The 16,107-nt window shown below is 36.7% G+C and overlaps 1 protein-coding gene and 1 non-coding gene across 2 annotated transcripts in view; both read right to left on the minus strand.

Moving 5' to 3' along the window:
- Positions 1 to 736: 736 nt before the first annotated feature.
- The window catches only part of RXFP1 (relaxin family peptide receptor 1), an 84,545-nt gene continuing 69,174 nt past the window's right edge, over positions 737 to 16,107 (minus strand). Inside the window, exons 12-17 of the mRNA XM_049770861.1 lie at positions 14,226 to 14,297; positions 12,548 to 12,619; positions 9,833 to 10,062; positions 6,474 to 6,884; positions 4,943 to 5,161; positions 737 to 1,038 (exon numbers count right to left, since the gene is read on the minus strand). Of these exons, the coding sequence (XP_049626818.1) occupies positions 737 to 1,038; positions 4,943 to 5,161; positions 6,474 to 6,884; positions 9,833 to 10,062; positions 12,548 to 12,619; positions 14,226 to 14,297 (1,306 nt within the window). The remainder of the gene's footprint in view (positions 1,039 to 4,942; positions 5,162 to 6,473; positions 6,885 to 9,832; positions 10,063 to 12,547; positions 12,620 to 14,225; positions 14,298 to 16,107) is intronic.
- On the minus strand, positions 11,406 to 11,510 carry LOC126005779 (U6 spliceosomal RNA). Its single transcript, XR_007494814.1, has one exon. It is a non-coding gene; the product is annotated as a U6 spliceosomal RNA (small nuclear RNA).

Raw genomic sequence — 16,107 nt, forward strand, 5'->3', positions numbered from 1 at the left:
AGCACTGCAGGGTGTGGCCCAAAAACCAAAAAAAAAAAAAAAAAAAAAAAGAATATATTTTGCAAATAACAATACATTTATGATATTATTGAGAATTTCAAAACCCTCACCTGTATTAAAATTCCTGTTACTTTTGTATTTGCTTCTGTTTTGTTCTTGGTGTATACCCAGCAATGCTCAGGGGTTACTTCTTGCTCTGCACTCAGGGATCACTTCTGACTGGCTCAGGGTACCTTATGGCTGCTAGGGAAATCAGGGTTGGACATGTGCAAAGCAAACAGCCTAGCCACTGTACTATTCCCTCAAGCCCCTTTGAATATGCTGATATGCAAAAACTACCTAAAACTAAGAGCTGAAACTGGACATTTTACATATCCTTTATTTGTTAAATAGAATTTAGCATTGCAAATTAAAAAGACATTGTATTATCTATTTCTAGGAATTTAACCAACTGCTGCTGTACACAAAATGGCTACACAATAAATATCTAATAATAGATTAATCTGAAGTACAGGTTTTTAAATTTTCTAAGCAAAATAAGTATTTGTATATATACAGCATTATAATTTATTTCTCATGTTATCTTCATTTTTCCCAAATAATTTTATGGTTTTGTAAGTTATTTATCTTAGTCATTATTATAAATTTTTCATCTGATGTTTATTTTGCACTAGTAAATCCATTTAGCAAGCATCCCACATAGTATTCTCTATGAAGAAATAATTCTCAGAGGCATTTACGAATAGGAATTTAGTCTAGTTGATTGAGAAATCAGTGACAATTCACAGGAATTTGTGAAAAAAGTCGGCTTCATTAACTCGGGCGGCATCTGCTGCAGTGGCCACATTTCTACCCAGAAATATGGTGGAGTATATGTTTTCTGATTTCCTTTGCTGTTGATAGATCTTTTTTGCCTGGCATTATACCAAAATTGATGGATCATTTCTTTGAATGGTCTTGTAGTCAGAGTATAGAGAATTGGGTTCAGAGCACTGTTGATAGGCAGAATAAAAATCACTACCCACGAGTTTATGGTACCTGGAAGAGAAACATGAAATCGCTTTATGTTCACGAGTTATTTGCAAGTTATAGAAACCCACTTTCCTATTTTTCTTCCCTTGACCCTTTGACTCTTATTTTTCCACTCTGATGTCACATAATTAAATATTAAATCTATGTGTGTGTCCAGGATGACTTTCAGAAAGCAAGGATGTGAGGGCAGCACTGGCACTGCAAAAGAAAAGTTTCCTTACCAAGAAACTTCTTGAATATGTCAACAGAAGGTTTTCCTTAAGTAGAAGCATTTCTTACTTAAATATTTGGTTGTGAATGATTTCTATACAATAATTGCTGCATATGATGACTATTACTACTGCTGCTGTTGCTACTATTACTATTATATGGTTCTGTTTTAGAAAACCAATGTATTTGTTATACCTTTTCAAATTTTTGATTACTAAATCATACATATAGCAGTCCTTAGAATTTATAGACTTATATTTAAGTATGTATTATTTGTTATTTGGTTTTAGAAATGGAAAAGCATTTACATTTTTTGGGGGGGGCACACCCCGTGGTGCTCAGGGATTATGCCTGGCTATGTGCTCAGAAATTGTTCCTGGATTTGGGGGACCATATGGGATGCAGGGGGATCGAACTAAGATCCGGTTCATCCTAGGCTAGCACGGGCAAGGCAAACACCATAACGCTTGTGCTACCGCTCCAGCCCCAAGCATTTACTTTTCTTTTTTTTTTTTTTTTTTTTTGGTTTTTGGGCCACACCCAGCGGTGCTCAGGGTTTACTCCTGGCTGGCTGCTCAGAAATAGCTCGTGGCAGGCACGGGGGACCATATGGGACACCAGGATTCGAACCAACCACCTTTGGTCCTGGATCGGCTGCTTGCAAGGCAAACGCCGCTGTGCTCTCTCCGGGCCCACATTTACTTTTTTTAAAACTTTTTTTTTTTTTTTTTTTTTTTTTTTTTTTACTAGGGGCTGGAGTATGATGCAGTGGGGAGGATGCTTGCTTTGTATACTGGTGATTTATGATCTACCCCGGTACCAGATATGGTTCTCCAAGCCCTTCAAGGAGCGATTCCAGAGCATAGAGCCAGGAGTAAGCCCTGAGCACTTCTGGGGGTATGGCCCCCAAACAAAAGCAACCAAAAAAGTTTATTGGGGTGGAGGGTTGAGTCATACCCAACAATGCTCAGGGCTTACCCCTGACTCTGTGCTCATGAGTCACTTCTGGAAATATTGAGGGGTTCCATAGGCAACAGGAGGGATTGACACACAAGTATTTTAATGTTTTTTATTAGTTATTCATTTCAATTACAATATCATTGGGTAATCTCAGATCTTAAAGTTGCCTATAGTAACCAAGATCTGATTTAGGATAAATGTCTCTTTTGCATGTATGAGGCCCTGAGTTTGATTCCTGACATTGCAAAAAATAAAAATAAAAAAAAAAAACAAAACCACTCTATAGTACCAGCTACCAGACATTCAGAATTTTTATTGTAATTTAATAGATACTTTTTGTGATTATACAGTTCTATGTAAGAAGCTATCACTGATAACTATGGGATAAAAGAAAAATAGTGAGGCTGGAGCCGTGGTGCAAGCAGTAAGGCGTCTGCCTTGCCCACGCTAGCCTAGGACGGACCTCTGATTGATCCCCCAGTGTCCCTCCCATATGGTCCCCCAAGCTGGGAGTGATTTCTAAACGCATAGCCAGGAGTAACCCCTGAGTGTCACAGGGTGTGGCCCAAAAATCAAAAAAAAAAGAAAAAAGAAAGAAAAATAAAAATTGTGCACTTATCAACAAAGAATGTGAACATATAATTAAATGGAATTTGCACATTTAGAAATGGTGGTAAGTGCATATAAGTTTAATGGCTTTTAATATTTTAAGTATAAATTATACTTAATATACTTTTAGTGTATTCAAATGGATGTGCAACTATTACTACTATCCCTCTTCATAAATTTTCATCTTTCCAAACTCTCTACTTATTAAACAATTTCTCTACCAAACCACTGACAATACTTCATAACTTAAGAAATCCGCTTAGTGATTATTTATCTCTTGTGATTATTTTATTTAGTATAGCATTTTAAAAGTTGTAAAAGTTTAAAATATTGTAGCATGTATCAGAATTTAGACCCGTTGTAAGAATAAATAACCTATTAAGGATATATACCATATCCTATTTACTCATTTATTTATCGTTGGTCACTTGGATTGATCCCTTCTTTCTATTACTGTGATTAATGCCACAATGAATAATGCTACAAAGGTGTGTAAATACCTCATTAGGTCACTAATTTTAGTTCATTTGGTATAGTCCCAGAAGGACAACCTCTGAATTACATTTATTCTATGTTACAATTTTAAAAGAGTAAATTAATGTTACTACAATAAAAATTTTGAAGTGTGTATACACATTTTCTATAATTATTTCAGCTTGAAATAAAATCAGCAAAATTCTAATACATTTAAAGTGAACAAAGTGATCAGTTAATATATATATATATATATATATATACATTATAAAGGAATTCCACCATTAAGGGAATATAGTATGATAATACCATAGTGTATAATTGAAATTATCTTAAAGTAGAACTCAGGTGTTCTCACATTAACAAAAGATAGCTATGAAATGGAATATATGTTACAAGATTTTTTTATATATAGCAGCTGTATATTTTAGCTCCACTGAAGAGATGAAGAGATACACCAATTTCAATTTCTCTACAAACTCACCAAAGAATTATTTTATGTGTTCGATAGTAGCCATACTAATGAGTATGATACACATTATTTTTAAATATCAATAGTGTTTTTGTCTATCATTTCTCATACCCTGGAACAATGTTATCTCAACTTGCCATGTACTCCAGGAGGAGAAATTTCTTATACCCTAGAAAAGCCAAAGATTACATTTTTGAAATTCAGCACATTAATGTATTTAATTGATAAATTTTTCCTTTGTTGTAAGTGTATTTGTAGGCATATATAAAAGGAGCTAAGTAGTTTCCTCCCAATAAATTTTTATTGATGAATAGAGCCTGAAGTATATATAATTCTGATTGATAGTTCTTGAAACAATCATTAAGGCTCTTAATTTATCTATCATCTATCTATCTATCTATCAATCAATCAATCAATCTGTCTGTCTGTCTGTCTGTCTGTCTACCTGTCTATGTAGCTACCTGTCTGTCAGTCTGTCTGTCTGTCTGTCTGTCTGTCTGTCTGTCTGTCTATCTATCTATCTATCTATCTATCTATCTATCTATCTATCTATCTATCTATCAACTCTCTATCTAAGCTGTTTTTTAATTTATTTAGTTTTTGGGGGGCCACACTCAGTGGAGCTTTGGGATTGCTCCTGGCTCTGTGCTTAGAATTACTCTTGGCAGGCTCAGGGGCACCATACAGGTTGCCAGGGATTGAAGCTGGGCTGGCTGCAGGCAAGGCAAGTGCCCTACCCACTGTACTATCACTTTGGCCCCTAATTTGAGGGGTCGTACCCAAAGGCACTCAGGGGAAACTCCTGGCTCTGCATTCAGAAATCACTCTTGGCAGGCTCACGGGACCATATGGGATACCGGGTATTGAACCCAGGTCATGCAAGGCAAATGCCCTACCACTGTGCAATCCCTCCAGCCCCAACCTAATTTTTTGGGGGGGGCCACACCCAGCAGTGCTCAGGGGTTACTCCTGGCTATCTGCTCAGAAATAGCTCCTTGCAGGCACGGGGGACCATATGGGACACCAGGATTCGAACCAACCACCTTAGGTCCTGGATCGGCTGTTTGCAAGGCAAACACTGCTGTGCTATCTCTCCCCCCTCCCCGCCCCAACCTAATTTTTTAGAGGATCATGGCATAAGCAGATTTATTATTCCCTACAGAAAGTAAAAGAAAAAGTTTGTACCTGGTATTTCTACCTGAAGTAATGAAAGAAATTTCAGTATAAAAATGGGTATCCAGCATAATGCATCAGTTAATACAATAAAGAAAAAACGTTTGGCAAGGATGATTTCTTTTTTAACTTGATTCCTTATTTCAGTTGCTGCTATCGCACTTTGATGAATATTGTAAAACATGCTTCCGTAGGAAAAGACTATGATGATAAATGCTGCTAAGTTAATACCTATGTAGGACACAAAGATTATTATTCATGTGTATGAACATTTTTTCAAAGCAAAATATACCCCAGACTGCTATTATTAAGAAAATAATACACAACGACCATATGTGTATTTTGTTTTGTTTCAAGAATTACCCAAAAGTCAATGAGGTTTCAATATTTTAAATATTGTTGAAGGAAGAATGGTGGAACGTTTAATTTTAATGATACATTAAAATGAAATTATAAAAAGCACATATTACAAATAAATAAAAAATAAAACTATGATGGTTCATTGGGACTGTTATGTTTGTTCTGGAATATTTTTCATAATTCAGTTTTTTTGCCCTATCTCTGAGAATATTTTATTTTTAATATTTGTTTTTGGTTTGGGGCCATACCTAGCAGTGCTCATGGGTTACTCCTGCCTCTGAACTCAGAAATCATTCCTTGCAGGCTCGGGGGACCATATGGAATGCCGGGGATTGAATCTTGGGTACATCCCTGGTTGGCTGCGTGCAAGGCAAACACCCTATCGCTGTGCTATCACTCCAGTCCCTATGAAAATATTTTAAAGAGAAAATACTCATTTGGGGCCGGGCGGTGGCGCTGGAGGTAAGGTGCCTGCCTTGCCTGCGCTAACCTAGGACGGACCGCGGTTCGATCCCCCGGTGTCCCATATGGTCCCCTAAGAAGCCAGGAGCAACTTCTGAGCGCATAGCCAGGAGTAACCCCTGAGCATCACAGGGTGTGGCCCAAAAACAAAAACAAAAAACAAAAAAAAAAAAAGAAAATACTCATTTGCCAACCCTATGTCAAAGACTTATATGGCTTATTTGAATTTGTTCAGGGCAACTATTAAAGCGTATTTTGTTTAATATAATTAGGGTTACTGCATGAGACAAAATTCTTATTGAATTGTATCAGATTGACATGAGATGACAAAGGAGTAATTTTGAAAAGCAAATTTGAAAAGCAAAAAGGAGGGGCTGGAGCGGTGGTGCAAGGGGTAAGGAGTCTGTCTTGCCCACGCTAGCCAAGGACGAACTGTGGTTCGACCCCTGGCGTCCCATATAGTCCCCCCAAGCCAGGAGTGATTTCTGTGCGCATAGCCAGGAGTAACCCCTGAGCGTCACGGGGTGTGGCCCAAAAACCAAAAAAAAAAAAAAGAAAAGAAAAGAAAAAAAGGAGATTCTAAGCGATTTCATCACAATATCACTGAACAAAACTAGTTAATAAGTTGGAATAAAAATCTCAATATTAGAAAACATAATTTAATTCATATTGTGATTTATTCAAGCATTTAAGTGAAAACATATAATACAAAGTTTCTTACCAAGAAATATGGTCACTGAAAAAATCTGGGCCCCAATGCTTTCTTCATCTTCTGAATGAAGAGGAAAACATACTCCATTGATACCATAGTAGTTTTTGAAAAAGTCCTTATTGCTGAATGGAATAAGAGCCACTATAAATCCAGTAATCCAAATAAGAATTAGAATGGTAATTGTTCTGCATTTTCCAGGTCTTAAATATCTAAAAGGATATACAATACACATGTATTTTTCCAACGTCAGAAATGTTAAAAGTAGTACTGATACTTCTGTGGAAAGAATGGCCAAAGATCCCAGAAGCTGACAATGAATGCTCTCCATCCATATCTGTGCGTGCTTATTATATTCTCCACGAAATTTTAGATCAAAAGCCCCAATCACAAATAAATATATTCCCATTAGGCAATCAGCACCTAGGGAGATAAATAAATTTTACATTTTCAGGTCTGATAATAGGTCTGATAGAATAATTAGTAGTAATACCCTAAAACATGAACCAAAATAGCTTCCTCATAAAACTTCGTCTATACCCTCTCATATAGCACCATTCAGAGTTAACTACGTAGTAATTATTTCTCTCCATCTACTATGTGAAACTATCAGAGGGATCTTCTCTTTTTTAAATTCTGTCTCCTAGAAAAAATTCTTTTTCTTTCTTCTTTCTCTCTTTCTCTCTTTCTTTCTTTCTTTCTTTCTTTCTTTCTTTCTTTCTTTCTTTCTTTCTTTCTTTCTTTCTTTCTTTCTTTCTTTCTTTCTTTCTTTCTTTCTTTCTTTCTTTCTTTCTTTCTCTTTCTTTCTTCTTTCTTTCTTTCTTTCTTTCTTTCTTTTCTTTCTTTCTTTCTTTCTTTCCTTCTTTCTCTTCTTTCTTTCTTTCTCTCTTTCTCTCTTCCTTCCTTCCTTCCTTCTCCTTCCTTCCTTCCTTCCTTCTTTCTTTCTTTCTTTCTTTCTTTCTTTCTTTCTTTCTTTCTTTCTTTCTTTCTTTCTTTCTTTCTTTCTTTCTTTCTTTCTTTCTTTCTCTTTCTCTCTCTTTCTTCCTTCCTTCCTTCTTCCTTCCTTCCTTCCTCTTTCCTTCCTTCCTCCCTCCCTCCTCTCTCCCTCCCTCCTTCCCCCTCCTTTCTTCCTTCCTTCCTTCCTTCCTTCCTTCCTTCCTTCCTTCCTTCCTTCCTTCCTTCCTTCCTTCCTCCCTCCTTCCTTCCTCCCTCCCTCCCTCCTTCCTCCTCCCCTTCCTTCCTTCCTCCTCCCCTTCCTTCCTTCCTTCCTTCCCTCCTTCCTTCCTTCCTTCCTTCCTTCCTTCCTTCCTCCCTGCCCTCCTTCCTTCCCTCCTTCCTTCCTTCCTTCCTTCCTTCCTTCCTTCCCTCCCTTCCTTCCTTCCTTCCTTCCTTCCTTCCTTCCTTCATTCCTTCCTTCCTTCCTTCCTTCCTTCCTCCTTCCCTCCCTCCCTCCCTCCCCCCTCCCTCCCTCCCTCCCTCCCTCCCTCCCTCCCTCCTTCCTTCCTTCCTTTCCTTCCTTCCTTCCTTCCTTCCGTCCTTCCTTCTTCCTTCCTTCCTCCTCCCTCCCTCCTCCCTCCCCCCTCCCTCCCTTCCCTCCCTCCCTCCTTCTCCTTCCTTCCTTCCTTCCCTTCCTTCCTTCCTTCCTTCCTTCCTTCCTTCCTTCCTCCTTCCTTCCTTCCTTCCTTCCTTCCTTCCTTCCTTCCTTCCTTCCTTCTTCCTTTTTTCGTTCCTTCCATTCTGTCGTAGTAATTATAAACATTGTGACCTGCAATCTAGAAGATGGGAATAGATGTGAAGTGCTCTAATGTCAGTACTATTTGGGAATGCTTCAATGATTTTTTTGTAAACTAGCCTCAGTAACTTGTTTTCTCATATCTCTTCCCATTTTTCACATCTTCTCTATCTTGTTTTGTTTTGTTTTGTTTTTGGGTCACACCTGGCGGCATTCAGGGGTTACTCCTGGCTCTGCACTCAGAAGTTGCTCCTGGCAGGCACGGGGAACCATTTGGGATGCCAGGATTTGAACCACCATCTGTTTGAATCAGCTATGTGCAAAGCAGAAGACCCACCGCTGTGCTATCTCTTCGGCCTTATCTTTTTTAAAAAATGATCTTCTATACCCCAAATCAGTTGTCAACATGATACACTATTTGGTGCTTGGTGTACTTGATTTTATTGTTTGCTTGTTTGTTTTTAGATCATACCCTGTGGTACTCAAGGGCTATTCATAGCTTAGTAATTGAGGTCACTCCCAGCAATGAATGCTTAAGGGATCATACCAGGCTTGGAATTGAGCTTAGGACATCACTCATGCTAGGCAAGTGACCTAACATTGAGCTTTATGAGTATTTACCTTTAAAGCAAGTATCAGAAAATGAGTGAAATTGCTCTGGATTTTACAAGCATTTTACACAAAGTCCGAAAATCATGTCATTATAACTAACTTGACACTAACTTTAAATGTGAAGTAACATTCTAGTCTTCATCAATGAAATTGAGAGTGCTCAAAAACCAATACAAAGTATATTTGAGTTGTTTCTTGGATAGCTTGTAGTGAAAATTAACCTTTCGAAGCGGGTAGGGATAAGACACTGACAATATACATGAAACAATAGGTTATTGTGTAGACTGATGCTTGCTTGAGGGAATATGGATAAATTATAGGCCATCTGAATAAAATTAGGAAAACATTAGGCATGATTTCTTGCTTATTTTTCTTTCTTTTCTTCATATAACAAAACACTTTTTAATCACATTCCAAATATTACCTGAAAAAATTTCCATTAAAATATTTCAAATTATAAATGGAAAAAAACTAGAAAAGCGATGATCTGTTAAGTCAATATAAACTGGACATACAAAGAAAAAATTATGCTTTGGCTCATAAACCTAATCATAAATGATTAAAAGTTTATTCATAGTAAAATTAATAGTATATGCTTTCATAAAATAAGCTTTGGGAAGAGAAAATGTCTGAATTGGAACTTCATTAATCAGTGCAAATTTATTAACTTATTTTAATAATCACAACATTTTATTTTTCATTGTAGGATTCAAACAATAAATATGTGAATGTAATTTAAAAGGAGAAAGTTTTATAAAATCATAATTCTATTACTCTGTTTCTCTTTTATTTTCTTCTGCTTTTTGAGCCACACATGACTGCTCAGTGATTACTCCTGGCTCTGAGCTCAGGGATCACTCCTAGGGGTACTTGAGGGATCATTGGTATACTGGGGATCAAACCTGAGTCAACTTAGGTAAGAACCTTGCCCACTGTACTATCTCCCGAGCCCATGTTTATTTTCTGAGAGCAATAATACTTATGTTTTTTAAAAAATAATAATGCCTTTTCAATCAGGAATACTCACAGCAGAGAGAAATGATTGACATTGCATGTAGCTTGTTCTCGGACCTGATGTAAGGTCGCATACAAATGACAAAGATGTTTCCAAAGCATGTAACTGCAGATACAACCCAGACAAATACTCTCTGGATAATGCTTGCTAAGAGATTCTCTAGAGAGGAGATTCCATCAGTGTTTGGTTTACAGCTGCGAACATGTGGTGCATACCCACAATACTGGAATTTCTTGAAATATCTGATATACAAGGAAGAAGAACAAGTGTTTAATTTGATTCTAAGTCACTATTAATATTTATTCTCTACATTTTCTCAGTAGCAAGAATATATCTTATTATGAGACTAAGAAAAATATAAAGTAGAAAAAAAAGAATAATATAAAAAGTGTTACTGAAGTTTTAAAGTTATATTAAATTCTCAATTAACTTGATTTCACTATAAGAAAATGTGTGGGTGAGATTAGCAAATAGGCAAATTAATATATGGGTATTAAACATATATTTCTTGTTTTGTTTTGTTTTTGGGCCACACCTGGTGACCCTCAGGGGTTACTCCTGGCTATGCACTCAGAAATCACCCCTGGCTTTGGGAGACCATCTGGGATGCCAAGGTCTGTCTGGGTCTGCCGTGTGCAAGGCAAAATGCCCTACTGTGTCATGACTCCAGCCTCAAGTATTAAATATATTTTAAGCTGTTAGCATATGACCAACAGAATTAAACTGGATTTCTTGTATTTAGTGTAACAACACCAGCACACCAAATCTTACTTTGCAACTGCTACTTTTTTGCTTTGTTTTGGGACCATACCCAGCTATGCTCAAAACTTACTCCTGGCAGTGTTGAGGGGCCATAAGTATGCTGGGAATAGCATGTTTCAAGGCAAGTGCCTTACTTTCTACACTCTCTCCAGATACTGATCTTGAGATTTAGCCTTTGAGGAAGGAAAGTTTTTCTTGTCCTCTTTTGTATTTCCATGACTTTCTTGTATAAAAATTATTTAAAATTTTATTCTATAGTTCCAGGAGTTGAAACTAGGGTGCAAGGCAAGTGCTCTATTATTGAATTACAGCCCCAACCCCTCTACAATATAACTTATTATGTAATTTATAATTACTTGTTATAATTTGTGTCTCTTATACTGGATTTTGGGCCACAGTATTCAACATGTATTTGAGTTTTTTATTTCAGCAGGTGTTTAATAAATATTTGAATTAATTATTTAATCATAAAGAAGCCTCCCATATTGATTAAAAAAACTACTACAACAAACACCATTTATTGAGAGACAAGAATACATTCTTGAATCATTGTTAAAGGTCAGGGATAGTACAAGCAAGTTGACTCTTCAGTAGACAAAAATTATTGGCTAGGATTTTTTTTTCGGGGGGGTTTGGCCACACCTGGTGGCACTCAAGGGTTACTCCTGGCTCTGCACTCAGAAATTACTCCTGGTTTGAGGGACCATATAGGATGCTGGAGATAAAACCCACATCTTTCCTGGGTCAACTGTATGCAAGGCAAACACCCTACTGCTGTGCCACCACTCTGGTCCAGGCTAGGATATTTCTTTTCCTTTTTTTTTTAAATATGGAATGCTTCACGAATTTGCGTGTCATCCTTGCGCAGGGGCCATGCTAATCTTCTCTGTATCGTTCCAATTTTAGTATATACTGCCAACAAATAAATTGTATTTATCTTTTGTCTCCAGAGCTATGTGTACTGGCAAAATGACAGAAATGATTTTACTAGTATATGTAGCTATAATAACATACAAACTTGATGATCACATTAACTACCATTTAAATGTTTGAGTTGTCCTTTGGATTTTGTGCTTCATAATTTTCTTCCAATAAAATTTTTTTTGCTTAATTTATTGGATGTTTTATATTGTATATTACCAAGGAAATGTTTATAAACATTCTCCCAAGGAATTATGGAGAAGCATCAAAGAGAATCCTGTTAGTTTTAATATATGTAAGGGTTGCAAAATTGATGCTAAAACACTGCCTTCTGATTCACTGGGTACTACCATAGCTTGGAGATAATTTTATACCTTCTACAAGATTTTTGTTTATTTATTTATTTGGTTTTGGGGCCATACCCGGTGACGCTCAGGGGTTACTCCTGGCTTTGCACTCAGAAATCGCTTCTGATTGGGAGACCATCTGGGATGCCAGGCAGGGATTGAACCCAGGTCGGTACTGGGTCAGCTGCGTGCAAGGCAAGTGCTGTACCGCTGTGCTATCACTTCAACCCCTACCTTCTACAAGAAGCATTTACTCAAATTCAATGAAACAATAAAATATTTTTCAAAGTTTTAAATTTAATCATACAGACTTGCTCTAATTATGCCTAGACATTGAGTTGGGGGAAGGGGGGTAATTTTCACTGCATTCTCTAGACGTTATTTCTCTATGACTCCATATCACTTATATTAATTGCTACTTCATCTGGAAACACTTATATTGTTTGTCCTACTAGCTTATTTGGCAAACATCAATATCTGTAAATTAGAATGGAGGAGAACTTAAACATTGAGTCAATACCTTCATACTTACATTCATTCAAAACAGAAAATGAAAAAGTCATCCCATCCAATATAAACACCTTGTTTAGGTAATTTAGTCATTAGAAACATTTAATAGATTGAAAGCATATTAGCACAACACATTTGGAAACATCAATGATTAAGATCACAGTGAAGAGCCAGAAAAACTGCTTACATGTGAGAGAGGTTCCTAAGTGGTCTGAACATCCTTTGTTGGATATTGGGGATTTCAATTCCTTCTAGGCCACTAAAAATATCAAATGAATTAACAAAAGGACATATTATACAGGAGACTCTTATGAAAGACAATTGAATAAAATTATTTTAGCTAAAACTCATTCTGCGCATTCACACTCAACCTACTTCATGATCTTTCTTAATTCATTTTTGATGATTTTATATACTTGATTTACCTTCTTGATTATTTTGGATCTTCATAGACTATGCCGCAATGCTTTGTCATATACCAATCAAAAATATACATGGCATAAATGAGCAAGCACTATTTTAGACAATGTATAGTAGGGAAATTATTTGTTTTAAAACTTAATGCAAATTTTAATCATATAGCTAAATTAATGTACTTTGGAGTACTTTGGAGATATGGGCATCATTAATGGGTTTATCAACCAACCAGGCCTGTGGTACAATGAGCATTTAAGTGTGTGGTGCTGTTTAGGCCCTATGGTATAAAGTATTTACCCAATCAGAGAAGTTGGGGGCCATCAGGTTGTATTCAGAGATTTTCTTAAAAAACTTTTTGTACCCAGAGATTTTCTGGGGCCATTGTAGTGCTGGGACTAAACAGGTAAGCTGAATGCTAGGCATATATCATGGAGCTGGAGAGGTGGATGGGATGAGTGGATGCTTTGCATGCAGGATACCCAGAGTTAATCCCCAGCACAGTGTGTTCCTCTCACCTGGTCCTCTCACTTCAGAGCCCCGCAAGAAGAAAGCAAATATTAAAAATAAAACAAAAACAAAAACCTAACTCTAGGCATTTTCCGTAATCCTAGTATTCTTTGATCCCTGTAATCAATATTAAATTAAGGTTTTAGAATTAATTACATTAGGGTGGCCCTTTAATGAGAATTTTTTTTTCTATTTTGAGGGAGTATTCTTGGGGACCATGGAGTTTAGGAAGTTGAATACAGGCTCCTGCATACAGGACGTGTATCTCTATCCCTTTGAACCATCTCTCTGGTCTGAGAGAATAATCAAACTGAAATGAACTTTTATCTTTTAAAGTCATTCATAGAACCTAAAATAATTTACTGTCGGGGCCAGGCGGTGGCGCAAGAGGTAAGGTGCCTGCCTTGCCTGCGCTAGCCTTGGACGGACCACAGTTCGATCCCCCGGCGTCCCATATATGGTCCCCCAAGCCAGGAGCAACTTCTGAGCGCATAGCCAGGAGTAACCCCTGAGTGTTACCTGGTGTGGCCCAAAAAACAAAAAAAAAATTAATTTACTGTCTGTAGTTTATAATTTTACATAATAAAATAAATAACTTTTTCTAGCAAACACACACACACACACAATATGTATGGATTTTAACTAATTTCCTGGGAATAAAGTTTCTAAGTTGAGAAGATTCTTTAACTTTTGTTTGTTTGTTTTTGGGCTGTATCTAGCAGTGCTCAGGACTTCTGGCTCTGCCTTCAAGGATCACTCCTAGCTGGGCTCGGGAGACCACTTGAGGTGCCAGGGATTCAACCTTGGTTGACTGTGATCAAGTTAAGCGTTTTATACACTCCACTATCTCTCCAGACCCTTTAAAATACTATTTTCCAGAATTTTTAAACTGTATATATAACATTTTTACTATAAAATTTTCCATATTGGTATATACTTACAGAGACTTGAGTTTGACAAGATGATCAAATTGGTTTGCTTGAATGTTCAAAATTGGATTATGTGAAAGGTTCCTATTTTTTAAAAAAAGAAGGCAGCAAAGGGTCATTTCTAAAATCTGCTTCAATACAGAGAAAGTCTGTTGACTTTCATTCCTTTTTAAAATATTAGTTAGTTATAATATATATAACAATAATATATATTGTTAGTTATAAATCTAAAGACCTCAGTACACATGATGTGTGTGATCTATCATTGTCATGATCTGGGGAACTGTCTTTGGGTTATTTTAAAACATATACCAAGAAAGGTGCAGTAATAGTACTTGCATCATATGGTTGCATTATATTAATATTCAGAAATGAATCAATGAAGATAAAATACTTGAAACAGATTTAGGGCCTGATGATACATTGCAGACATTAGGCTCAGAGTTCTGGTTTAAACCACCCCACATGGCTGGGAATGACACTGCAAACACTGCCCTTGAGAACCCCAGAACCAATGTGTACAATTGAGTTTATCACCACCACGTGGCCAACCTTTGGACATTACAGGAAAAACAGCAAAAGATACAAACAAGTGATAGAAATGTGCTAAGAAAAAAACTAAATCAAACTAGAAACAAACAACAAAAAAAGGTGCCTTATTCTAAGACTGTGTAAGTGATCGAGAGAGAGCTCAGACAAGTTGAGGCAGAGATGTCAGAGAATGAATTCCACTAAAGTAGTGGTGGAATTTTTCTTAGTATCAAGGGTGATTTAATTTGAAAATTCAAATGAGTTCAACTGAAATAAAAGGAATCACATTGACTTCTGAGAGCATAGTCAGGAGTAAGCCCTGAGCACTGCAGGGTGTGGTATGTTTTTGTTCCAAAACAAAGGAACAACCCAAGCAATTTAAAGAAGAAAGTTGTAGGTCTCACATTTCCTGCTAGCATAGTAGTATTTAATATAAAACTATGGTAATACAAACATTGTGGTATTATCATAATGACAGACATGTATATCAGTGGAATAGAATAAACAGGAATGGATAAACCCTGGAATATATTGTTAAATGAATTTTTACAAGTAAAATAATTTTATTTGAAGAAATTTACTTAGAGAAATGAGGGGAGTGACTGAGAGAGATAGGTAGTCCATGATAGATAGTCAAGAGAGAACATGGACTTGCAAGTGGAAAATGATGAGATTATGCATCTCAATTTGAGATACAGGCCAGCTTCTGGGTGGAATTCAATACATTTTTTTGAGAGGCAGGAACAATGATACAGTGGATAGGGCGCTTGCCTTGCATGTGGCTGATCTGGGTTCAATCCTTTGCATCCCGTATGTCCCATGAGCCTGCCAAAAGTGATTTTTGAGTGCAGAACCCCTGAGCGCTGCCAGGTGTGTGACCCCAAAATAAAAAAAATATTTTGAGGGTGCCGAAGACCACTCAGTGAAGAAATAGCAAATTTTTTCAACAAATTACATGTGGATAATCTAGATAGATACCCACATGTTAAGGAATAAATTTAAACTATTCTCTTACATTCAAATGAACCAAACTATAAAATTAATTCAAACCAGGCAAAAGCAATAGTTATAAAAGCTAAAACTGCAAAATTTAGAACAACACATCGATATCATGATATCACATAAGTTAAATATTTTGTAGATGTGACAAATAAAATACAGGGACCAAAGAACCCAACAAGAACTTGAACTATATAAATTAAATTTTGTGCATCAAAACTTAACAGACTAATAGGATGAGAAGATAGGCGATCGAATGAGAGAAAGTATTTAAAATCAAGTATCTGAAAAGTCATCTTAAAGATAGGAAAAGAATTCCTATAACTTAAAACTAATGAAGCATTAAGTAAAAACTGGGCAAGAA

Source organism: Suncus etruscus, chromosome 3, assembly GCF_024139225.1.
Source record: "Suncus etruscus isolate mSunEtr1 chromosome 3, mSunEtr1.pri.cur, whole genome shotgun sequence".
Taxonomy (NCBI): Eukaryota; Metazoa; Chordata; class Mammalia; order Eulipotyphla; family Soricidae; genus Suncus; species Suncus etruscus.